At 44.9% G+C, this 27895-nt stretch overlaps 1 protein-coding gene across 13 annotated transcripts in view; it reads right to left on the reverse strand.

The window, feature by feature from the left end:
• Positions 1-27895, reverse strand: part of LOC139762708 (thyrotroph embryonic factor-like) — a 258351-nt gene that overhangs the window by 54517 nt on the left and 175939 nt on the right. For 6 of the 13 annotated variants that reach the window (XM_071687711.1, XM_071687705.1, XM_071687712.1 and 3 more), the window contains exon 2: positions 1406-1539. In XM_071687711.1, the coding sequence (XP_071543812.1) occupies positions 1406-1539 (134 nt within the window). Of the gene's footprint in view, positions 1-1405; positions 1540-5662; positions 5724-25669; positions 25804-26491; positions 27109-27895 lie in introns of those variants that run through there. The other 7 variants (XM_071687702.1, XM_071687701.1, XM_071687699.1 and 4 more) reach the window with 5 other exon arrangements.

Consider the following 27895-nt stretch of genomic DNA (forward strand, 5'->3'; position numbering starts at 1 on the left):
TTGGCTCCATATATGGATGCCACCAGAAACAAATTTCCCAATAATATAATTTCTACATTAAAAATGCAAATTATTATGACTTTTTCACATTTCTGATAAGACTGAAAATTCCACGTATGACAGTAAAATCCAAAAACAAACATAGTACCATATCTATCTATCTATTTTACTATTTATCATTCTATCTATTTCTTTGATGCCTGTTCCTTTTGGGAACTCCCTCGAGAGGAGAATCATGGCAGAACAGACTCCATAACTAGTGAACTCCTGTGCCACTTCTAAGTATATATACGTGTACTATGCACTATATACTATAGTATAACAATGTGAAAATATCTCAATGATTGTCAATAAATGGTATAAAATCATGAAAAAATAACTCATGCATAATCATAGCATCCTGACAAAATATATTTTCATAAAAGAGTTAGGAGCTTTAAATTCTAAATCTTTACATTTGGAAAAATTCAGCCTGATACATGGATAAGCTCCATCAAAGCAGTGCACTTTTTAAATGATGTTGATGAAATTGAAACAACACATGCAACACAAAAAATCCATGACTCAACTGCAGTCAAGATGCATAGCTAAATGGCTAATTTGTGCAAATACATTGTTGCAAAGAAGCAATATAAATGATAAAATGGAATAGTAAATTCAGTTGTGCTAGCACTGTCGTGCTAATGCCCTAACTTCAGAAATACCTTACAGTGGCAGTACAACAAATCAAATTCAAACAAGTTCTACATTTTTGTAATCTTGGAGAGGTACTGACTATCGTTTATTGAAAAATACACATCATAATTCTTTATACCCTAAACCCGAGAAAGTAGGAATTTTCCTGTTTGGAGTAAAAAGTCTAAAATTGGGAAACAATTCAGCTAAAAATTTATAATACATTCTGTAACTTATGAACCTTTCTCTTGAACTCACACAGCTAAATCATTATTCAAGCACTAGGACAATACATCAACCAAAGTTTTGACAGAAAACTAGTGTTTACCCTTGGACCACACCTCTATCTATATCTATGGATAAATCTTTAAAGAGATAGGAACAAAATGGTGATTATCAACGAGAACATTTAGGAAGCATATTTCAGTAATGATGCAACTCTGTTTTGCCTCTTAGAGAGTTAGACAAAGGAAAATGAGGAGGAGGAGGAGGAGATTTATAATAAAGACACTGAGGATTGTATTCTTTTACTGAAAAATGTGATACTTATATCACCATCAATAAAAAGAACCTCACATTCCCCAACAAAATCATTTACATCACTAAACTGTCACACTAGCATACTAATTTACCTGAAAATAAAATACCAAAAGAAAGGGGAAGCAAACATAATTATTGCTAAAAACCGTGCTAATCTTAATACTACTGAGGACTCAATATCAAAACTTACGGAGACTTTGAGATCCGAGTCGTAGGTGAGCGTCTTGTCCCACAGGGTTGGCCCAAGGAAGGCAGCCCCTGCATTATATTGCTCCCATTCCCCGCCCTCTTTTTTCTCCACGTCATCCTTCCCACCACTCTTTCCTGCAATGTAACAAAATGCATTCTTAAAAAGTTATATAAGTACAAACTGTCTTTATTATAAGACATACACACACACACACACACACACACACACACACAGTTGATTCTAATCACTTTCTCATAAATGAGGGAGTAAATACACCCTATTGGTAAGATTACCAATTACAATGCACAAATACAGCTGCATAACCTCAAATCAAGCCAATCATTGTACTTATTTTCAACACTAATCCACATTAACTTCATAACCACAATCAGCACAGAAATGGCTACCAGTTCTATTTTGGACCATCTGATTAAAAATCAATGATTGAAGCGTCAAGCATCATTCCTTTAACTATCTACTGATGTAGGATACTATTTAGCATTAGAAATGTAAAATAATTATAACAATAATAATAATAATAATGAAATAAAACTTTTCCTGTTTAGCACACAAAATTATTGAGCTCACAATTAACTCTGGCAGTTAATCTTCGTACAGTCATGGAATCACCCTCACCATTAATGTAACCAACTATATTCAAGGTAACAATATCACTATCAAATCTAATAAGGATTGCTCTTATGTAAACAGATTCTGTAGTAACATGAGCCCAACGAAAAAGAAAAGACAAAACTCTTAGACAATAAGGCTTCACAACCTGAGCTATATGCATAATCAAATTCAAAATACATACACTTAGTTATATACTTCAGATGACGTTGCAGTTCTTTTTATCTTTTTCAGTTATTCAAGTGAACATTTTCTTTTTCAGTCACTTAAATGAACCTTTAACTGACGACCAATAATTATGGGCAATGATAGTGATATTATCCTTAACATTAATACGAATACACTCACTTCTCAAAATATATCCATTTTAAGATCTTTAACCCTGCCAGATTGCAGTCTCCATACCTCCAAACCTGCCCAGTGGAGAGATCATGTAATCCTTCATGATAGCTTACCCACAAAAATTGTCAATGTTATATAATTTCTTGTCTATCTATCAACCATGTCCAACTCCATTCCCATTCACACTGGAGTGTTTTAAGTGTATACAGCCAAAAACACACATCTTCAACCTGTGTACTTGCGTACTCCATTCCTCTACTTAATAACTTTGCACACCAAGTTGATTCATAAGTTGGAACTAAAGTTTTACTAACTATGCCCCTTCACAGATAATACGACTGAAATAGAAACAAATCTCACATGTAAAATACCTCTGGGCCTATTCACTCACCAATGCAGTTTCTCAATTATAGTCAATACGAAAAAAAAAAAATGTTGACAGCAATGGCAACATAAACATTCAATTATTGAGAAGGAAAAAATTATAATCCTACTAGAAGTAAAGAATCCATATCCACACTGCAAACTGACAACTGCAAGTAGGCGGTGCCATATGAATGCCAACACTATCTAAAACAAAGTAATAATGATGATAATAATAACAATTAAAAACTAAGTCAATACAATTCATAAGCTTTCGTCAATGATGTAGTGGTCAGTGTTGATGGCTATGAAGACACAGGCCTTTGTTAAGCTTAAGCCCCTAACCGTGCAGCCTGGTCACAGCTAACAAAGATATTCACCCTCCCCAGAAAACTGATGGCGGGTACCACGCTCATCATGAGTACCTTAGCACATAACCAGTATATAAATATGGTGAGGGATGTCTGAGCTACATATTCAATTCTTTGTCGGAATCAATTGCCTAATGTTCGAGATAATCCAATACGATCAAAGCTTCAACTCACTTTACAGGGATGGTGAGCAAGTCATCAAAGATGCTCATGTGAATTCATGGTGTCTTCCACCACGACTGGATTTAATATTGAGGTGCCACATCACCATGCCTCATCAGGAATTCACCACTGACAAAGAACTAGTTCCAACAAGAAGTACCAGCCATATATATATAGAAGGACATACATATCTTTCATAGCTACCTGTGAACATGAGGACGATAACAACAAATACGCTGAAAGTGTCCAAGAGCCCAGTACGACTTGGCGAAGCTAATAACTGAAATAATCTAAACATATTTGTGGATAAGGGACGTAGTTCCTCTTCTTAGAATGAACTGCCCAGTGACATCACTATCCATTCCCAGTCAGGTCAATCTCAGCCATTCAACAGAAGCAATGACTGGAAAATATAGTTCGGGTATGATCATGCGTCATACGCCGATAAAACTGATGCGGCTTCTCTTATAACTTTACGGTCTCAAAAGTAAAATCATAAGAACTAGTCTAGTAATCCGAACTCAAGGCCTGGCCATACAAATGTATAAATACTTGGATACGTGTTATCCTAAATCTGGGAAGTGATGCAGAGTAATGTTAACAACTTTAATCAACATTCATTTAAAATTAGATGGCTGTGTACTGGGAAAAAGATTTAAAAACGCATGGAAGTGTGAAGATAGTACCACTTTTAGTCATGGAAAATTCTGAAATACCATAAGAGTTATCATAATTAAAAACACATTAAGCAAGGGATCTGATATCTAAGTATGGGTTGAAAAGAGTATCACTTAATGCCTGCCACAACCATGGAGTGAATAGCCTTACGTAAATACTACTACTAATAATTATACCAATTATTAGGAACGATTACTCGTGCAAAGAAAGGCTATACTTATACCTTGCGATTACATTCACTCTCTGACAATACCTAAATCAGTTTGCTATTTATTTTCAATTACCCAACACCGAATTCTTATGAAAGCCCTGGTGTTAATCTTGGAGTCTTTATAATTATAAAGGCTGCGCTACTTCCAGTAGCAGGGAAATGTAAACTCCTCTACAGTGGGAATTTCTATGACGAGACCTGTACTCCTAGTAATACAGGCATGTGGTGTAAACCTCGAGCAGGTGGAGTCCGGTAACACTATTTCTATACCTGAATAATTACACGTGGAGCTAACATCACACTGGGGAGGTTCTTAAATAGTTTACCTCCGGAGTCCTCCCCTGTGGTGGTCGCTGACCTCGTCCATGACCTTTTTATGTCCCCAATGTGCGTTGATTCTCTGACGCAGACATACTAATCGATGCTGCTCTTGACGCAACTGCTCTCGCCCCATCATGGGAGACTTCTTTCATTCTTCAAAACGAAGAATTATTTCCTCGTTTCTTGAATAGATTAGTAAAAAAAAAAAAGAAAAAAAAAAAGGGAGTAACCGTGACTTGCTACAGCTAAGAACTCGGCGTTTCTGGCATTTTGATTCCCTCCTTAAGGCCACGTCACACTACATGGAAATAATACAAGCCATCTCCACCCAAGCTTTATGTATACAAAAATTACCATTATCTCAATGTCGGAAAAACCCTTACTCGTGATAACTTCTTTTATTCACATCATATATTCACCCCTCAACTGTTCATAGACGTCTTTGTGAGAGGTGGGTACTGTAGGCGGGTGGGAGCAAGGGAAGGAGGAGGTGGAGGGTCTGGGCGGAGGAGAGAAACAGAAGAAGCGCGAGCCACGGAAACCGCTCGATAATTTACACGAGACACAAGACGACACCTCAATATAACCCTCCACTCGTAGATAAATGGCGGTGATTTCTAGACCAGATGTGACTATAGGAAGGAGAGAGAGAGAGCTATAGTAGTAGTAGTAGTAGTAGTAGTTGTAGTAGCGTCATTATGGCCGTCAGACTCAGGTGTACCAACCCTGCCGGTAGCGATGGCTCCCTGGCTCGTAGCAGCAGCTTAACTTGACCTTGACTTGAAGTTGTTACTGCATGACAATAGTTACCGTCCTAAAGTCGACCGTCCACAACCACTCGTTGACGACATCTCGATATTCTGTCTCGTATCAAACCCAGCCAACCATTCACAATAATGCTGGCCCTACATCTACAACATATCCGACCCAAAACTTCCCCACCAAAGCTAACGTTATGTCAAAAACTCTTTTAATCTACAAGGGAAGTAGCCCCGGCGTAACATCAGTGAAATACACGTGATACGATGAGGGTTAAGCAGGCGAGCCATAACCTGTTCAGCAGAGAGACATGCTCAAAGCTGCCACCACCAGAAGTACAACCGCCATGGCCGCAACCCATGTAGCTGGCTAGCTGACTGGTAGCCTGAATGTAGAGCATAATGTGCTACATATACCTACCCCGCCAGCCAGTTGCTAGGCTCCTCCTGCTGCTGGTGCACTCCATACATCCCACACCTGGCACAGCCCTCATTCAACAACTTCAAACACGGGAAAATGTTGCCTTAATTCGCCAACATCTGGCTGTCACCTACGTTCACCATCCCACACCTGGCTATTGCACTCATTTACCATCCCTTGCACACCTGGCTGTTGCCCTCACTCACCAATGATGGGTAAAACTTTCCCCTTCTTTCTATATTTTTCCAGAAAAATAACGAAGACCAGTTTTCTTCATAAAGACGCCTTGTCAATTATGTGTTGATGAATATGAAGTCTGCCGTGGAAACCCTCAAATTCACTACAGGTTCCAACAATTTTCTTCCGATATTTTTGCAAAAATCTTGAAAATCCCAATAACACACACACACACACACACACACACACACACATATATATATATATATATATATATATATATATATATATATATATATATATATATATATATATATATATATATATGTGATAATTATTTGGATAAATTATTCTCATCCCTCAAAAGGTAAAATAAATGACATGTATTTAACTGTCACTGATCTACAGTACTGATTAATGAAACCCTTGTCCATTATTTCACAAGCTTTCAGAACCAATGGCATGTTTAAAATAACGAGTTTCTCAGTAAATGCAACTCAGTTTCACAGAACCCGACTAATGTTATGAGTCGTTCCATGTTATCTTAAATTTATTTCTATTCAAAAATGGTCGCAGATTTCTTTGTCATAAACAACCAGTACAGCAACCGTTATAAATTTTCAAGTGAATCTGACGTTGAACATTAGAATAATAAAAAGGTAAGGTCTCTACGATACACTTGTGTTCTTACATAAAACTCTTGTTTCGACGTTTTAAATCATTATCTCGGCGAATTCATAATTCAACTCCCCTCCCGGCCTAACTCCTTAACCAAAGCCTGTCAAGTCTCTCTCTCTCTCTCTCTGTATAAATCACCCCTCATGCCTGTGTTCAACTGGACCATTTTCCACTGTCAGGCGGTGACGTCACAATGCCTGGCACGCCCCAAGCCTAAAAATAATCTACAATTGACCTACATATACATCTTCGCGCGAGTGTGTGTGTGTGTGTGTGTGTGTGTGTGTGTGTGTGTGTGTGTGTGTGTATCTCATTACCACAAGTCCCGTTAAAACGTCCTGGTGTTGCACAGAGCCCCTTTCCCTGGGACTCCTACAGCTCCAAGGCTCCGCGCTACACTCAGTAGCAGGGACAGGGATGCACTCGTAACTATACTCTCTGTTTCGTCATAGGCCACGCCAATGGTGACTTCTCACTTCCGGTGTCGCATCATAACGCTTGGTCGACGATTTTCAGAATGGTTTCAACCTCACCCACAACCTGAAGTCCCTTCAACCATTATGTGTGGAATTTGGCTGCTACGATTCGGCCGTGGAAGAGCACTGTAGAGACATACGAAGAAAATGTGTGTGTGTGTGTGTGTGTGTGTGTGTGTGTGTGTGTGTGTGTGTGTGTGTGTGTGTGTGTGTGTGTGTATATATATATATATATATATATATATATATATATATATATATATATATATATATATATATATATATATATTCTTATGAGTCCACGGGGAAAATGAAACACGATAAGTTCCCAAGTGCACTTTCGTGTAATAATCACATCATCTCCCCTGATGACGTGATTATTACACGAAAGTGCACTTGGGAACTTAGTGTGTTTCATTTTCCCCGAGGACTCATAGGAATATCTTGATCACGAGCAAAATTGTGATATATATATATATATATATATATATATATATATATATATATATATATATATAATATATATATATAATATATACACACACACACACACATATATATAACTTCCTGGGGTTAGGTAAGAAAGTAAACTGCCCAAGCAGCTCCTGCCTGTAGTATAAGACGACTAAGAGTGGCAGGAGGAGACGTGGGCCTGAAAATTCTCCCCTCCTGTATTAGTGTCAAAAAGAAGAAACTGAAGAAGGAGCCAGGAGAGGATTCTTTTTTTTTTTCCTCTTGAGACGATTTCATCTCTTCCCTGACGCTACCTTCCTGAAAACATTAACTGGTACTTGACTGGTCTTGACGGAGCCACCTTTCCCATTTTCTGTAATCGCTACAAGTGGCCCTCAAGGTTCTGTCCTCTCTCCTACAATCCGCCTCCCTTTTTTCTTTCTTCATTTTTATTCATTGCCCCAACAATAAAACACCCGGATCACCTGAAAAGATTCGCCTTTCCCGCAACAACGTCCTTTCTACAGTATATGTCAGGTGGGTTATGCTTAGGACCTAAGCTGACGAATCAACACTGAATTCATCCCACTTTTCCTTCATATCTCTCTCTCTCTCTCTCTCTCTCTCTCTCTCTCTCTCTCTCTCTCTCTCTCTCTCTCTCTCTCTCTCTCAGCACCTAATCCCATCGGAAATTTCCTCTCCAAACTCACGCTCGGGGGACAGGATATCTCAGCGGAGCAGACGGAACTTGGTTTTAATGCCACCGAAAACCCTATTTCAGGCCATCTCTCTCTCTCTCTCTCTCTCTCTCTCTCTCTTGAAAACCCCTTTTAAAGAAACAACCACTTCTCTTTCGAAGGACCTGGACCGTGACACCACCAATTATGAGAATTAACACATTAGTTTCACCGTAACATCTCATCTCAAGCAAAAACCTCATATTACACGCACGCACGCACACACACACACGCGCATATATATATATATATATATATATATATATATATATATATATATATATATATATATATATATATCCCTGGGGATAGGGGAGAAAGAATACTTCCCACGTATTCCCTGCGTGTCGTAGAAGGCGACTAAAAGGGGAGGGAGCGGGGGGCTGGAAATCCTCCCCTCTCAATTTTTTTTAATTTTCCAAAAGAGGGAACAGAGAAGGGGGCCAGGTGAGGATATTCCCTCAGTGGCCCAGTTCTCTGTTCTTAACGCGACCTCGCTAACGCGGGAAATGGCGAATAGTTTGAAAAAAAAAAAAAAAAAAAAAAAATATATATATATATATATTTTTTTTTTTTTTTTTTTTTTTTATGCTTTGTCGCTGTCTCCCGCGTTTGCGAGGTAGCGCAAGGAAACAGACGAAAGAAATGGCCCAACCCCCCCCCCCCATACACATGTACATACACACGTCCACACACGCAAATATACATACCCACACAGCTTTCCATGGTTTACCCCAGACGCCTCACATGCCCCGATTCAATCCACCGACAGCACGTCAAACCCTGCACACCACATCGCTCCAATTCACCCTATTCCTTGCCCTCCTCTCACCCTCCTGCACGTTCAGGCCCCGACCACACAAAATCCCCTTCACTCCATCTTTCCACCTCCAATTTGGTCTCCCTCTTCTCCTCGTTCCCTCCACCTCCGACACACATACCCTCTTGGTCAATCTTTCCTCACTCATTCTCTCCACGTGCCCAAACCATTTCAAAACACCCTCTTCTGCTCTCTCAACCACGCTCTTTTTATTTCCACACATCTCTCTTACCCTTACGTTACTTACTCGATCAAACCACCTCACACCACACATTGTCCTCAAACATCTCATTTCCAGCACATCCATCCTCCTGCGCACAACTCTATCCATAGCCCACGCCTCGCAACCATACAACATTGTTGGAACCACTATTCCTTCAAACATACCCATTTTTGCTTTCCGAGATAATGTTCTCGACTTCCACACATTTTTCAAGGCTCCCAAAATTTTCGCCCCCTCCCCCACCCTATGATCCACTTCCGCTTCCATGGTTCCATCCGCTGACAGATCCACTCCCAGATATCTAAAACACTTCACTTCCTCCAGTTTTTCTCCATTCAAACTCACCTCCCAATTGACTTGACCCTCAACCCTACTGTACCTAATAACCTTGCTCTTATTCACATTTACTCTTAACTTTCTTCTTCCACACACTTTACCAAACTCAGTCACCAGCTTCTGCAGTTTCTCACATGAATCAGCCACCAGCGCTGTATCATCAGCGAACAACAACTGACTATATATATATATATATATATATATATATATATATATATATATATATATATATATATATATACATACATACATACATACATACATATATATATATATATATATATATATATATATATATATATATATATATATATATATATATATATATATATAAACTGGGAAGTCCTGCTTAGATATCGAAATTTCTGTACTTCTGAGCAGGTGTTCCGTTTATACAAAGGAACTGATCCGTCCTTGTATGGGGTACTGCTCTCACATCTGGAGCGACTCTAAACTCTCCATATCTACCAGACGGAGCCGAGTATAAAATCAATTCGACAAAGATCAATCTCACAACTAGACCCAGTTGCCCTACTAACGCACAATACTAGCTGTTATTCCCCCTTTCTCAAAGCGTATTCCTTCGGTTTTTACTTTCTATAAGCAGGCTGCTAGTGTGGCCCCCATCATTAGCTATGCCACATTAATAATATCAGCATGCTGCTGCATCACACAGCTATGCCACATCATTAATATCAGCATGCTGCTGCTGCACCACACTACTGCGGTGTGTGTCCGCTAGCAACCCAAATGGTAGGGTGGGAGGGTGCAACGTCTGTTTCCCTTCCATACACCTCGAAGCTCTGAAACTCCCTACCCATCTCGTGTCTTCCCAGACAACTATGACCTAGTCCTTGAAGAGAGAGAGAGACAAAAAAAAAAAAAAAGTTTTCCATTTTCTCCAAACTTCTTTGAATACCTCTCCTCCTCCTTCTCTCTCTCTCTCTCTCTCTCTCTCTCTCTCTCTCTCTCTCTCTCTCTCTCTCTCTCTCTCTCTCTCTCTCTCTCCGTCTTTATATTTCAATTAAGGCCCCGGCCTCGATGTGGACCTTTGTCCGAAACTGGGATTAAAAGCTATGGTAGGTGTGGTGGAGAGCTAAGACTGGCAGTGTGGTGAGTGTGGTGGAGAGGTGTGGGTAGTGGGTGTGGTAGTTATGGAGGGTAGGTGTGGTAGAGTTATGGGTGGTAGGCTGTGGTAACGAGCGATGGGTGATTGGTGTGGTAGAAAGCTGTGGGCGGTAGTGTGGTAGTGATGTGGTAGGCAACTATGGGCAGCAACAAAGTAGGTGTGGTATAGAGAACTATGGGTGGGTGGCGCGGCTCGTGAGCTACGGCTGGCACCGTGGGAGGCGTGGCAGAGACCTATGGGTGACCAGCGTGGCAAAGACCCCATGGGTGGGAGGCGTGGTAGAGAGCTGTGGGTGGCAGCGTGGAAGGTGTGTGTGGTAGAGAGCTATGGGTGGCGGCCGAGAGGGGTGGTGGTGGTGGGTGAGACACCCCCCCCCCGAGCCTTGTTGCTAGGGTGAGAGCAACACAGCACAACAAGCAAGCCTTATCGATCCGTCTCACCGCCTACACACACACACACACACACACACACACACACACTCCTGTCTGTCTGTCTGTCTGATGCTATACACCTATTATTACTCCCCCCGCCCCATTCCCCCCTCCCTCACCCATCCCGTCATGGGGGTCGGGGGCTTCCTATACCCCCCTAAACACCCACGTCAACCACTCCAGTTGAAATGGGTGAGCACCTCCACTTTTTTTTTTTTTTTTACGTGTGTGTGTGTGTGTGTGTGTGTGTGCTCCCGGCGTTATCCAAAAGGGCACGAGCGTCCGCACGCCGCCGGGTCGTGTACGACAGAAACATAATGACGGAGTGGAAGGCTGTCCGAGAAAGGGTGGGGGGTGGGGGTAGGTTGAGGACAGAGAGGAGGCAGCAGACGCAGAATAGGGAAGCAGAGCGCAGCAGCAGTAGCACCTGCGCGAGAAAGTAGGTCATTACAGAGGAGAACTCTTAAAGACGACCGCTGAACCGCTCGGGTCGTTCTTCTTATTACGGCTCCTGGCGGAGTGGTGTGTGTGTGTGTGTGTGTGTGTGTGTGTGTGTGTGTGTGTGTGTGTGTGTGTGCTGTAGGGGGGCTCGTAAGGTGAGGGAGGGAGGAAGGGGCGGACGGCGACGGAGGCGACGACGAAGGGTGAGGTGGGGGAGGGGGTAATCATGTACTGCTGTCGTCCAGAAAGTGAGGTGTGTGTGGGGGGGGGGAGGGTCGTCATCATGAGCCATGGGGGGGGGGGGGGGACTGAAGTAGGTCGTGGGGGGGAAAGGGTAGGGTAAGGGGAGTGCAGAGAGTAAGTGGGGTGGTCGTGATGCGGGGGGGAGGGGAAACCTTGAGTGGGGCGGGAGAAGTCAAGGTGGGAGGAGGAGGAGACATGGGAGGGATTATGGTGGAGGAGGAAGGCTGCATGGGAGGGGTCATGGTGAGAAAGGAAGGGAAATATGGGAGAGGTCACGGTGGGAGGGGAACATGGGAGCGACAGCGGGAGGGGAGGGCGACATGGGAGAGGTCATGGTGGGAAGAAAGGCGACATGGGAGGGGTCGCAGGGAAATGTGGGTGTCAGAGGGAGACGGCGCAGTATGGTCATGGGAGTGGCGGGAGGGGGGAGGGGGGGGTGTAGTGTAGGGCTCAAGGTATAGGGCCGGAGGAGGAAGGGGGGAGCAGGGGAGGTGGGAGAGAGGGGAATGGGTGGTGGTGGTGGAGGTGGGAGAGAGGGGAATGGGTGGTAGTGGTGGCAATGTCGACACATCATGAGTGGGAAGGACACTCAACTAATCCACACCACCCAAATGTGTCTTGCTCACCGGCCATGACATACACACACCACACACGGTCTCTTAACATAAACTTTTGAGAAGTATTCTTATTTTTTTCTTCAGCGTTTTAACATGTCTTCTGAAACTCGGGCACGACGGCGCACGACCCTAGAATACGACGGCGCACGACCCTCGAGTACGATGGCGCACGAACCCCGAATACGACGGCGCACGACCCTCGAATACGACGGCGCACGACCCTCGAATACGACGGCGCACGACCCTAGAATACGACGGCGCACGACCCTCGAGTACGACGGCGCACGACCCTCGAATACGTCGGCGCATGACCCTCGAGTACGACGGCGCACGACCCTAGAATACGACGGCGCACGACCCTCGAGTACGACGGCGTACGACCCTCGAGTACGACGGTGTACGACCCTTTAGAACACGTCGGAACGGCCTTCTATGAAGTGAGAGAGAGAGAGAGAGAGAGAGAGAGAGAGAGAGAGAGAGAGAGAGAGAGAGAGAGAGAGAGAGAGAGAGAGAGATATGGCACCAAACCCAACACTGGCGATGCTTGAAGACTTTTAAGGCTCCCCATATACAGCCCTCTCCTAATTCCCATGTTGAAAAGATGTTTCCAAAAAGCATTCAAACGGTGAGATAACACGCCCTCTCCCTACCCCAACACACACACACACACACACACACACACACAGCTTAAAGTGCTATGTGCCGGCCGACGGGGGAAGGGTGGTGGTGGCGGCGGCGGAGGTGGAGAGACAGCTCTCCACCACTCCGTTGTGTGATTTTGACCTTCTGATCCTCTACACTGACCTTGGCCTCCTACCTTCCCAAGGTCAGCCTGGGCCGTGGAGGAGGCGGTGGTGAGCGAGCGTGTCCTGTGAGATATTTCCTGATGAGTCGTTAAGGGAGGTTATTAACGTGGGTCCCGACCTGCCCTGCCTTCCTCACTCCCCACAGAGGCAGGTCCCGACCTGCCATGCCTTCCTCACTCCCCACAGAGGCAGGTCCCGACCTACGCTGCCTTCCTCACTCCCCACAGAGGCAGGTCCCGACCTACGCTGCCTTCCTCACTCCCCACAGAGGCAGGTCCCGACCTATGCTGCCTTCCTCACTCCCCACAGAGGCAGGTCCCGACCTACGCTGCCTTCCTCACTCCCCACAGAGGTATGTCCCGACCTGCCCTGCCTTCCTCACTCCCCACAGAGGGAGGGCCCGACCTAAGCTGCCTTCCTCACTCCCCACAGAGGTAGGTCCCGACCTAAGCTGCCTTCCTCACTCCCCAACAGAGGCAGGTCCCGACCTGCCCTGCCTTCCTCACTCCCCACAGAGGTAGGTCCCGACCTAAGCTGCCTTCCTCACTCCCCCAGAGGCAGGGCCCGACCTAAGCTAAGCTGCCTTCCTCACTCCCTGCAGGGGCAGGTCCCGACCTAAGCTAAGCTGCCTTCCTGACTCCCCACAGAGGCAGGTCCCGACCTAAGCTGCCTTCCTGACTCCCCACAGAGGCAGGGCCCGACCTAAGCTGCCTTCCCACTCCCCACAGAGGCATGGCCCGACCTAAGCTGGCTTCCTCACTCCCCACAGAGGCAGGGCCCGACCTAAGCTGCCTTCCTCACTCCCCACAGAGGCAGGGCCCGACCTCAGCTGCCTTCCTCACTCCCCACAGAGGTAGGTCCCGACCTAAGCTAAGCTGCCTTCCCACTCCCCACAGAGGCAGGTCCCGACCTAAGCTGACTTCCTCACTCCCCACAGAGGCAGGGCCCGACCTAAGCTGCCTTCCTCACTCCCCACAGAGGCAGGGCCCGACCTAAGCTGCCTTCCTCACTCCCAACAGAGGCAGGTCCCGACCTAAGCTGCCTTCCTCACTCCCCACAGAGGCAGGGCCTGACCTAAGCTGCCTTCCTCACTCCCAACAGAGGCAGGTCCCGACCTAAGCTGCCTTCCTCACTCCCCACAGAGGCAGGTCCCGACCTAAGCTGCCTTCCTCACTCCCAACAGAGGCAGGTCCCGACCTAAGCTGCCTTCCTCACTCCCAACAGAGGCAGGTCCCGACCTAAGCTGCCTTCCTCACTCCCCACAGAGGCGGGGCCCGACCTAAGTTGCCTTCCTCACTCCCCACAGAGGCAGGTCCCGACCTAAGCTGCCTTCCTCGCCCCCACAGAGGCAGGTCCCGACCTAAGCTGCCTTCCTCACTCCCCACAGAGGTAGGTCCCGACCTAAGCTGCCTTCCTCATCCCCACAGAGGCAGGTCCCGACCTAAGCTGCCTTCCTCACTCCCCACAGAGGCAGGGCCTGACCTAAGCTGCCTTCCTCACTCCCCACAGAGGCAGGTCCCGACCTGCCCTGCCTTCCTCACTCCCCACAGAGGCAGGTCCCGACCTAAGCTAAGCTGCTTTCCTCACTCCCCATAGAGGCAGGTCCCGACCTAAGCTGCCTTCCTCACTCCCCACAGAGGCAGGTCCCGACCTAAGCTGCCTTCCTCACTCCCCACAGAGGTAGGTCCCGACCTAAGCTGCCTTCCTCACTCCCCACAGAGGCAGGTCCCGACCTAAGCTGCCTTCCTCACTCCCCACAGAGGCAGGTCCCGACCTAAGCTGCCTTCCTCACTCCCCACAGAGGCAGGTCCCGACCTAAGCTGCCTTCCTCACTCCCCACAGAGGCTGGTCCCCGACCTAAGCTGCCTTCCTCACTCCCCACAGAGGCTGGTCCCGACCTAAGCTGCCTTCCTCATTCCCCACAGAGGCAGGTCCCGACCTAAGCTGCCTTCCCACTCCCCACAGAAGCAAGGGCCGACCTCAGCTGCCTTCCTGACTCCCCATTCATTTCTATGAACTCCACACTCAATGTCCCACATCAATATCACAGAAGGGGTGTTGATATGTCAAGGATGACGGTACAAACGTCATGAAATCATTTCTTGTATTATTTTGAGCGTATAATTCCAGCCTGCCTCACACCAGCCTAGCCCAGGACACGTGAGAGAATCTGACTGTGGCTCTGTTATGAGGGATATGATGAGTATCATGTGGTGTGTGTGTGTGTGTGTGTGTGTGTGTGTTGGGGGGGGGGGAGGTTAACGTGGGGCGGAGGGATGAGGGGTTATGGTAGATCTCACAGGGTGCCAAAGGATCGAACCCATGGAAAAGAAAGAGGTCTTTTAATGCGAGGGACTGTGTGTACCGGCTGTGTGGTGGGAAAGGAGCAACTGTCTTATCTAGTACTCTGTACTGAACCCCTTAATGGTACACAGATTACGACCGGATATCTACCAAGAGTCCTAATGAAAAAAAAGACGTTCTCAGAGCTTCATGCATGAAAGACACAAAGAATATCTGCGGAGTGAAGAATTGCAGAAAAAGACAATCTAACAAAACCTCATCTACTGTTTCAGACTTTTACCTTCAGCTGATACAAAACAACGCCTAGTGATTGAGACCTTACCTTTAGAAAGTAAAGAACATCACCTAACTACTTCACACGCCCTAAACTACATACATCTATCAACACTCCACAACAAGCAAAAATCACTAAAAAGAAAAATCCCTCGACTTGGTCACTGTTACGCCAACAACATACATTCCAATGCGAAAGAAACACCCACTCCCAGTTGGCCAAACCTAGTAACAAAAAATTTACAAAACTAACATGAAAGACAGTAATTGTTCTCCCTGGCAGCACGCAGGACATCTTTCGTGCAATGCTCTTGGATGTTTCTGGAGTTCCTTCCCTCGTGAGCAGAAACACACACGAACCCGGGTACCTAACTGATGGGTGTAACGTGATGGCCACCATGTGTGAGGGGTAGCTCCTGCTTCGAGGTAACCTGATGGATACCATGTTGGGGACGGCTCATGCTGGGGTAACCAGGCAGTACCAACAAGGTAGGTAATGATGGGTGCCATGTGTGTGTGTGTGTGTGTGTGTGTGTGGGAGAGGGAGTAGTAGTTACAGCTGGAGTAACCTGATGGGTACATCGTCGGGAGAGAGAGAGAGAGAGAGAGAGAGAGAGAGAGAGAGAGAGAGAGAGAGAGAGAGAGAGAGAGAGAGAGAGACAGAGAGAGAGAGAGAGAGATGGCTACTAATAGAGTAACCTCATGATGTCCGTGTGTGAGGTGGCACATACAACTGGAGTGAACTGATGGGGTGTGTATGTATACCATGTTTGTGAGGTGAGGGGGGTGAAGATCGGCGTAGTGAAGTGCGTCTCGTCAGTGCGTGAGGAGGAGGGGGGAGGGAGGGGTGAGCAAGACGTGTGTATCAACACCAACAGCGTCGGGTCTGTGTGTGTGACTCCTGTAAGAGGTCAGGTGGTCCTGATGCTTTCACGTGGGGGGGCGATTTGGAGAGATAGCGTCACAAACGCGGCCTTCTGTCGCCTCCTCTGTCTTAACACACAACGGACCGTGTGTACAAGACAGACCCCCTTCCCCTCCTCCACCCCTTACCCGAGCAACTGAAAAAAAAAAAAAGGTTTAGCCACAAGAGGTGGTTAAACTAGCTCATATCTGTGTGGAAGAGACGTGGCTCAAAGTTACATCCTGAATCTTTGGGAGACTAAGTAGAGAAATTCTGATTGAAACGAGGGCGTACAAAAACGTGGCTCACTGCTACCGGACGCAGTTGCGGTGTGTGAAGTACGATGGCGAAACACCCAAGTCTATCTCGCCGAACAAACGTGACAGTCGGGGGGGGGACATCAACATACAATGGTCCATTATTCCGCCGGGGAGAAGAGGGCCCAGCCGACGTACAACTCCTCCTCAAGGTAACGCAAGGTTAAACACCTGGTGGGTCCTCCCCAGACATGTCCAGTCACACCTGCATCTAAGGTTAAACACCTGGTGGGTCCTCAGACACGTCTGATCACACCTGCATCTAAGGCTGAACATCTGGTGGTCCCCCAAAGACATGTCCAGCCACAAGTGCACCTAAGGTGGTTTCCCAGACACGCACTGAAGGCCATGCCGGCAATGAGACATTGAAACACTTGGCTCCCACACCTGCACCTGAAGCTACACACACGGGCACTCAAACATCCGGCTGTCAGACACGCACAAAGGCCAACGCCTATAAAGACAAGGCAACACAAGTGCAAAACTCTCCCCCGAAACTTGACAACTAGCACTTACAACTGCCTTGCCTCTAAAGCTCACCTTAAGACAATTCTAGAACAAAAAGATGTTTCTTCAAAATGGCCTCCATGCTAGCGACAAACACCGTCTGACGCAACATCAACCTCTGAGGATAGCTGATTTTCGGTTAATCGCCCTGTCTAGATTGCGGACTTTCGACCCACGCGGATAATCGTGGACATTTCGCTTGTGATACGCGATGACATTCCACAACAGGCAAAGTGACATTTGACACGTCCTGAATAAATCTACCGGTTTCTCACGACGGAGCCACAACCCGCAGTTGCACACTCGGTCTAATAACCTTAAAAATCTCTTTTGAAAAACAGTCCTGAGGCATAACGATATAAACGTGGTACAACTAAAGTATGAGTGAACACTGTGTATGGAGGTGGACAAAAATACACGAACGGAAAATTCATCCCATCACGAATAAAACGTAAAACAACTACTGAACGAAACATCTGTCTAAACAGCCGGAAATGTAATGCTATTATGGTCAGAAACAACAAACAGGCCGGTCCTTCAACATTCCAAGGCCTATGCAGTGTTAACACAAGATATCTAACGAAAACAACAGACAAACACACGGGTCCCATGAAACAAAAAACAAAAGAAAAAAAAGAATCGACCGAGGCAGGAAAATCAATATATGAGGAAAACTCAACAACCAAACTAGAGGTACCATCAACATAAAATAAGTCCTATTTAAAAAAAAAAAAAAAAATGATAATCCATCAAGTAACACATGAGCCATGCAAAAAAGGTATTCAAAACATTGCAAATCAAAAATCAAAATACATGTCCGTAGGGCAATAAGTGACGTTCAACCTGAGCAGCCAAAGACAACCACGACTCCTATAGTCTTCAACTCTCTCTCTCTCTCTCTCTCTCTCTCTCTCTCTCTCTCTCTCTCTCTCTCTCTCTCTCTCTCTCTCTCCTTAAGAGTAGCCTCAAAGGATGTATGGCATTACTTGATGAACCTCGAATACACTACGCAGAAAGAATACCAGCTGAAAAAAGCGTACACACTATACATACAATCCTCTCTCTCACGAGACTAAGTAGGTTTACATACACACAATCATCTCCAACGAGACTAAGTACCATACATATACACACACACACAATCATCTCTCACGAGACTAAGTAGCATACATACATACACACACAATCATCTCTCACAATACAAGTAGCATACATACACAATCATCTCTTACGAGACTAAGTAGTATACGTACACACAAACACAATCATCTCTCACGAAACTAAGTAGTATACATACACTCACACACACACAATCATCTCTCACGACACAAAGTACTATACATACACACATATAATAATCTCTCACGAGACTAAGTTGTATACACACACACACACAAAATCATCTCTCACGAGACAAGTACTATAATCCAGAGGTCAAGACAAATTAGTGTTGCACCGCCACTGAAAAGCAACTCACTGTACGAATTCGTATGAAAATGGCATCCTTTTCATTTCCGTTTAGAGTACCCCCTAAAAAAAATTTTTACGGAAAAAAAAAAAATTTCAATCACCCATCACATTCATCTTCAGCCGTCTTGAATCTAAAAGCTAAAAGAATGGTCCTTTTCGCATGTCACTACAGCAAAATCCAACAAGACATTCAGAAAACACACAAACACATATATCAATATATATATATATATATATATATATATATGGACAGGGAAACCTAATATTACCCTTACCTGTTTACAAACAAATCCTCGCTGTTGAGACAAACTATAAACCAAAAGTGTACTAATGGAACCTACTCACGGGCAGAGGTAACGTATACGAATCACAAGGTAAATATATACATACGTGTGAAGTTCATGTCTGTCTCACCAAAGCCAGCAAATAGATGGAACAAAATGGGGAAAATCCTCACTTAATCAGAAAAACAACTGTAAAGTTTCCTTAAAGTGCATTAACACTTGCTACTCTGCACTTCCACGTGGACCAGATGTAGGAAATCAGGCTAGTAGACATGGCCCTCATCAAGGCAATTTTGACTCTAGACCGAACAGTGGAGGTTGAGGAAGCTCCAACCAACTCCGTGTCACTTATCTTTCATATCTTGTTCCCTGTTCCCCGCGTTGAGAAGGTAGCGCCAGGAGCAGACGAAAAAAGAAAGAAAAAGAAAAGGGCGTCATTCGCTGACATATCATTCTGTAGCGGTTGTGAATAATGCACCGGAACCACAGGCCCCCCCTATCCACAACCAGTCCCCACAGACCTTTCCGTGGTTTTCTCCGGCTGCGTCATGTACTTGGCGGAAACCACGTCACCCCTTGTATACGACAGATTCAATTCACTACACAACACCAAATTCACTGAGCAAATAGTCTCTGAAGCACGCAAGCAAAACTCCAAACCTATCCGACATACGGTTAAAACAGAGGCATACATAATTCCCACATATAACCTTTAACGGCACGAATACAAGAACCATATCCTGCAGGACTAGCAAGAAGCCGTACTGAAATGGCGAGCATACGGCAGATAACATCAACCTCAGATCCAACAGATGGATGTGCGAAATCTCACCCAGTGAGAGCTGGTGTTATGCCACAGCACAGGGCCATGTGTGCGTTGTGGACAGTGTAGACTGGCCTACAAATATTTGAGGAGGAGAAGGTACTAACCCTACAATGACAAGGAATTTTCAGAGACACGTTAATGGCCCATCCGACGTTCCATTTTCTTCTCAAACCACTGAATTTAGTCAAACTTCGAGGGAGCTTATAAGAGAATACAAAAACAGTGAACGCGACAAACGAAGAAACATTGAAGAAGCCTGCATGGTAGCAGAGAACGCTCAAGAGATGGGCCCCCTCGAGCGTGTATAACTCCCTCCCGGCGCAACACAAATAAGTAATTACAAAATGGGTGCCATTTTGGCCTTGTGTTACAAGTAGGTAAAGTTTATTTACTGTCCCGACCGGGGGAAGGCGGGACTGCCACATGCTTTGCTGATTCTAGACCGTATAAGCCATCCATTGGACTAGCCTTCCTCTTCAATCACAACCCGGAAACTACACGATGTATAAGGTTTATGCAGAAGCACCACACATGCTGCACTGACGGACGTGCTCAAAAATCCTTAAGTGTGTCGACGAAGCCCTTGCCAATCTGTTTACCAGTTCTTGACTATGAAACAGAGATGGCGACTATCAGAGGAGTATCCAATCGTTCAAATTTTTCGACTAAATATGTAGTAAACACAACAGATAAACGTTCCAGAGACGGTTCATATAACACTATGTTACGTTCACTATTTCGCTACACTCATCCAACCCACATAGGGATCAAGTACTTCCCTAATAAGATGTTTACACTGACAAGCAACAACATTAAAAGTCACATGCTATAATGGATATTAAAATCAACCGCCGTAAGCTCTGTTTTCGGACCCCGCTCATAATTATGGGGCATTTCGCTAATAATGGGATGGTGTCACAGCCCCTCCTACACACACACACATCGTAGTTTGGGACACTAACTTCGTTAAGGCGACGCATCCAACTCAATACATCTGACTGTAACCTATACTCGTATTCACACATGTCTGTGTATACAACGCTACATAAAAGACGCTACCTGCAACGTCTTGTTCACCAGAAAACATGGCGACCGAACTTGGACTTTCCCGGATGTGACGTCACGCAGAGGCCTCCACAATAGTACTGCCCCATAGAGCTGAGAGGAAATTACGAAGGCCAGACGAGATAATGAAACGTTAAACACAGAAATTACAGAAGTTATGCATCACCTACCCCAACGGGTGTAAGCTGGCGAAGCAATACACACTCTCAAGCAAACGCGCCCAGATTCGCTTCATCCATCCAAGCTGCTCCCTCATTTAATTTCTTCAATGTATTTCAAGCACTTCTTCACTGAACAAAGACCATGAATAATATTATTACACCACTACACCTTTTGGAACTGCGAAAACTGTCGATCCAAAGCCTTTACAGTCAATCAAAGAAAATAAATCTGCACGCGTCCTTGTTGGCTACCCTCCGCCATTACACAGATGGCCGCGGTTACCAACCACGGTTCTCCATAGAGTGGAAATATACACACATAAATCAGTGACTTACAAGTGTATTATTAGTACCATGGGGCTCGTTTCTTTTATACTGTATCGTGCTCATAGACTATTTCCAAGGGTGTATATATTTCCATACCCCATCGCGGGTACGTTTTCAAACAAAAGTTTCGTGTTTTACTCACACACTGGTCACCCAAAGTTTACGTTTTCAAATCAGCTATTTCCCCTCCGCCACACATAATCAGTTAAACTGTACATGTCGTCTGATCATATGTAGAGCATAACTGAAGGATATTCCAACCAGGCAATGAATAGAATAAAATACAAAATACCCTAAAAATCCCAATCCGTTTTAATATTTCCATCTAATCACACCAATTTTGCATATCTATATTCTGGTCATCTATATATAAATCTTACAGTACGATAAAACTATCGACAATTTTCCGTTCTAACCACAAAGGACAATTTTATTCCGTCAAATGAATTATAACTGCAATAACAATCTGTTGTTCCTCAAGAGTTCGAGCTTCATCTACGACCAAACTACACATGACATCATGGCAACAGTGGAGCCTCACGTGTGACGTGGTGAAGCCAACCACAGGTGCACGGTAAGATACGTATGACGGAGGCCCCTTACACATACCGTAGTGTATCGAAGTCCTTCCGCATCTATGTTTCGCCATGGTACAAGCCACGGGGTGTGGTAACCACATTCAGCGTCGTTTTGTCAGTTGCCACGACGCTGAGACACGAACAGGATGGTGGGCCATCTATCTATAGCATCAACCACTTACAACTGGCGCGTACTGATGGCCCTTGACCATACCGTGAATGTGGAGCCCCCCTTTTCTCACGAGAATAAAGCCATGATTACTGGATTGAATTTTTCACGACGCTAAATCCATCCGTACAATTCCATTTCACGTTATAATAAGAAGCTTGCGTAGGTAAAGGACCACTAAGAACGTGGCTATTCATCAAACTGTGGTTACAAGAGAGAAATGATGATTAATCTGCGAAACGTCTAATCAAGATATGCTGCGGTGAATTAGGTCAAGAACTCCAGAACACCAAAGCTTCAGAAATATAACCAAAAATTTGCTATATAATGAAGCGCTTACGAGGGCATCCATATCTACTTCTTTACGAAAAAGCATATGAAAACTTTACCATTAAACATATATGAGTATGGCAGTGAGGTGCCTAAGATAGGTAGGGGTTGGTATGCAGGTGAAGCGAGCTGCTGGCACAGCTGTTCGCTGCTATACATCTCCACACCAGCAGCTGCTCATCCGTAACTTCAAATGGGGAGCTTCAGCACCATTCGGACAGGCATGTCAAGTTTACCTAAATTACAGCCCTAAAGAAAAAAAAAAAAGAAAAAAAAAAAAAAACTACCATATAATCATTTCTTCTACGAAATAAGCCGGAATGGGCTACTTATATCGGCACAAGGTCCCTCCCCCCCTGCAAGATACAAAGCTCCAACAGATACAAATCACTTCTAGATCCATTACCCTTCCCTTAACAAAGCCGTCGCTTTAATCTTTATCTGAAGAGCAGCAAAAACCATAAAGAAATTAAAGATACTTTTTCATCATACATCTTTTATCTTTCTAAAAAGATGAAAAACTGTTTTGAGTGTAATTATTATAAATCCAAAGGCAACAAAAATGCTTCTGTTTGGGTTAGATCCGTTGAAGGCCATGAGAGTCTATTCCCATAGGTGCACCTATTTATATGAAGGTAAATGAAGCAATCTTAACACATTCATTCCAAAATGACAGACATTAATCATCGGCCACATGATTAATGAGCGCGCATAAAATTATTTCTAACACCTGAAGGTGTTAATTTTTGGCAGGTGCAAATAGCCTACAGCTGATAGCCTTAATATTAACCATAGCAGTTGATAGGCCTATAATTCGAACCAATCAGAAACAAAGTATAAATGGTTATAAGGTAAAGTAAAGCTTAACGATTTATTGAAAATTTCAGCATTGGCCCTTAAAAACTGACACGCTACAGAACCTTTATATATATATATATATATATATATATATATATATATATATATATATATATATATATATATGTGTGTGTGTGTGTGTGTGTGTGTGTGTGTGTGTAATTTTGTGGCTATCTGTATAAGTAACTATGCAATGTTACACAGGCAGAAACATAATCCATGCGATGGGCTAATAGGGTGTATCCATAGCAATGATAGCCTAGGAAACGCAGCAACAGTAGCACAACAGCATTAGAATTTTAAAACCATACAAAGAACCGAAGAGCTTCACTCTTAAAGAAGTCCTGATCGATATACACCCAGTACCAGGAAAGTACAACCCCTGTCTAACGTGCCCTTACTCTGCTACCCTGAAAAGGATGGGGGTGACAGGTACCCCCAGGTTTTTCAGCTGGTATATATAATGAGGGAAAAAAATCGAACAAACTGGTTTTTAATAAACAAGGTCCTCACCTATGGTACAGGACCAAAGGCGTCAAATGTGTCTCCGGACAGACCAAACTGGTTTCGTAGAACCATCGGTTAGCAACATGTGCAGGACCTCCAACCTTGAGGTATAAAAAGCACCCTGGCTTCAAAACGGCTCCCTTCCTGCTGGTCTAGCAAGTGCGGCCAGACCTGAGAAGAACCTACTAAAGAAAGGCCAGGATCTACACGTATATCCTAACACGTCAAGATATCCTGCTCGAGTTCTCTTTATAAAACTCGAAATCCTTCATATAAAAAAAGAAGTTGGTGCTGAGTTTGTAAGTTCATGCACGCGGTTTTAATCATGGAACCTATGGGGAAACTTGCATGGGAATGCTCCCAACAGAGCCCTCTTTTAAAGCTGACTGATTCAGCATTTCACTGGTGTAAGCTTAATCAGCTCAGCCATCAGACACCATATCGCGGCCTTCACCTCCGTCAAATCTACGACAAAAATATCTCGAGCCCCACTTCGAGATACCACAAAAATGATTCCCTATCCATCTTGGGGGTAACCTGTACACCACACAAGACTAGCCATCATAGACCAAGCAGTGAAATATACAGGAAGGCTGATTCTTGAGGAGACATAAGCTTTAACCTGCATTGCAAGTCGGTGGCAGTGAGGGTCAGCGTAAACTTCCAAATCCTCCGCTAAACTTCGAATTACTAACAGCCAGCCAATAATTCTCCCATATGTTAGGCGGTAATGCAGAGAATACCATACAACCTTCCCATGTGCAGAGGCCTCGGCCCCCACACCCCCCCATCACTTCCTTGTGGGACAATTCTATAGGGAGTCCCAAGGTCAACCATACTGTCTATGGGGCTGAATCAACCACATTACGTTCTCTTTACAGCAACCCGACCTGACTCAGCTGAAATGAAGATGTGATCCCCGCTAACTGAATTCTACGGTATGGATAACAAATGGTATTTGCAGTATATCAAGAGGGGAACAGTAGATGTGGCAACGTGCGTAGTGCGCAGTTACATAATAGGGGTAAAGCCGCCCGCACGGCACCGAATATCGAATGCCAACATTGCTAAAGCTGATAAACACGACCATAACATCCACAAAAAACATGTCATTCCCATACGTTTCCTCATTCTGGTGAAATTTTCGAAACCATTAACCGTATGGTTACGGTACCCCGAAGATACCAGAAATGCGGTTTTCAAAAATCTCAGGACCAGTAGTTATCATGCTTCGGGCACCTCCTGTCCCGACTCCCACCACACAACCAATCACATTGCACCGTAAACAAAATCACGTGTAACTATTTTTTTTGCTTGTATTTTCGTATCCTTGTACTTCATACTATTAAAATATTGATCATATTAACCTAAACTACATTCTTCTTCCATTGCAACACGTGTATCTCTCGTAAACAACTATGACTTTCGAATCGTAGGTGTCCATAGAATAGGCGCCATGTTGATCTTCGCCACCAATTGCTACCCACGTTAAAACGAAAATTTCCACGACTTTCACTTGTACTTGGCACACGATGGCAACCATAATATAACATACATCACCTGCGTAAGTGAAGATGACGTCGCGGGTGGATGAATACATTTAATAATAGGGAGATTTGCAACTAACGGCAGATAGTACAACGACAGGTCCTGGCAACAGCCGCCCCAGCCGAATACTGAGTGAGGAGACAGATCGCGGCCAAGCTACTGCCTGCCAACATAGCCTCTCATAGTTTCTACTTGTTCCCTATGCGTAAAGGTGAATCTAATCATCCACAATAACGTAAACAAGAACCCTTAACCTGCTCTACATTTAAATTCAAGTAAAACTGAGATGAAAGCTCGCTTCGGGAATTACCATGGGCTATCTCTAAAACAAGCATTCTAGAATGTTGAATGCGATTGGAATCATTACTGAGCAACAAAATGATAACGATAAACTAGCCATACTGGCAAACACGAACTCATTCACCCAGTTTATGCCTAAACACGAATCCATCACATCTGTGCCACATGTACGACTCCATGATGTACCGGACTTCCATCGACATGCAGGCAATCTAAGGAACAGCACGTAATATACCTTTCAATCTTACACAAATTCAAAAAACTGTACAGTCTGATCAATCACATCCTGTTGGTCTGCACTCGGTGTCTTACGCTCCGTGTTGACGGCTTCAAATGCCGCGCTAATAATCCGTCGGCTACATGTGTCCCAAGCTTCCTTCCTGGTGAGTCTCTTGACCTTGTAAGTGGTCGAATTCGTAACCTGCAAACCACTGTAACCTCAACACTAATCACAAAACCTCGCGCAATACACATCTTCACAAGGGCCCTACATCCTCGTACTGCTTTAAGAGAGGGTGGGCGGTAATAGCTCACCTGGGGAAGGCGTGGGCGTTAGCGTTGAGGGCGACGCCGACGGGGATGTGTGTAATGGAGCAAGGGACGTCAACTGTTTCGAATGGTGTGCTGTGCTTGCTGGCCCCCCTCTGTGTGCAGGATGGTCCTGGGACTGGGGGTTTAGCTGGTGCCGGTGTTCCTGTTTGACTAAGTGTCTGTGCTGTTGCAACTGCTGGTCTTGGCGCTGCTGAAGTTGCTGAAGCTGCTGCTGGTGTTCTGACTGATGAAGCTGCTGGTGTTCCGTTGGCTGTTCCTGGCGCTGCTCCGACTGATGGTGGACCATTTGGTGTCTAAGGTGGTCATGCAAGGTGGGTAGGGTCATTCCATGGTTGCTATAAGGAAGAATGTGAGGCCTCCAGCGACCGTCTAAATGACTTGTACCCTGCTGCATTATTTCCATTATACTGCACAACTCCCCACTTTAAATATTATTATCTGGACGCCGATAGGTGATAGGGCGTCTCCTGGCTGATGTAGTTATGCTCGAGCAAGTCAATGGGGCGAGATCCCCCCGGTGAGGGGTTATAGTGAGCTGCGGCGGTTCCTGTGTGCGTTCGCTCTGGTGCTGTCCGGGACACTGGCCTGCCACGGCTTGGCTGACTCCTGGCTGGCCGGGGCCGCCCGCCTCTCCTCCATACCACAGTCGGCTTCCCGCTCTGCCGTTGCTTCACCGTCACCAATCTCTCACCCATACAACTATAATACTAACTCATTAACCTAATGATCCAATAATAAAAAAAAAAGGAACCTAAGTAACTAGAGCAAAGTAATGTACGATTAGGGGTTAGCACTGCTCTATGACAACATTCCATCTCATAAAAGTCTACTGCCCTCAATGCAGACTTTCTCGTCTATCATTTTCCACCATATATCACCGATAAGTCTTGGGACTATCGTGTCACGTGAAAACATAGTGACCCAAGGTCGAGGGTTTCTTGCGTATCAGTCACGCTAAATGTGGGGCTCAAAAAAAAAGTAGGCTAAGAAGATAATCATAAAGGAGAGAGAGAGAGAGAGAAAAAAAAAAAGGGGGCTCAAAACGACCCCCGAAAAATACGAACTAACAAAGATGTGTATGGCCAGTACGTACGTTCCCGTTCAAAATATATCGTCCCTCTCTGAAATTTTTTTCTTTTTTTTGAGTCCAGACCTACATGGATACACTGAAGACCAGACGACTGATTCACGAGTACGAGGTTGTAAAACGTGAATTACACATGGGCGGGGGGGGGGGGGGGGGGGGGGGGTATCCCGTAGGTAGCAGAGGTCGCTGCTAGACGACCAAAATCGTCTTACAGTTGCATCATGATTATCGATCCTGGCTCACGACCTACTGCCACACTGCACCCTTCCTCCTCACTACCCTCATCTCCTGCCCTTACC

Source organism: Panulirus ornatus, chromosome 44 (genome assembly GCF_036320965.1).
Source record: "Panulirus ornatus isolate Po-2019 chromosome 44, ASM3632096v1, whole genome shotgun sequence".
NCBI classification, from domain to species: Eukaryota; Metazoa; Arthropoda; class Malacostraca; order Decapoda; family Palinuridae; genus Panulirus; species Panulirus ornatus.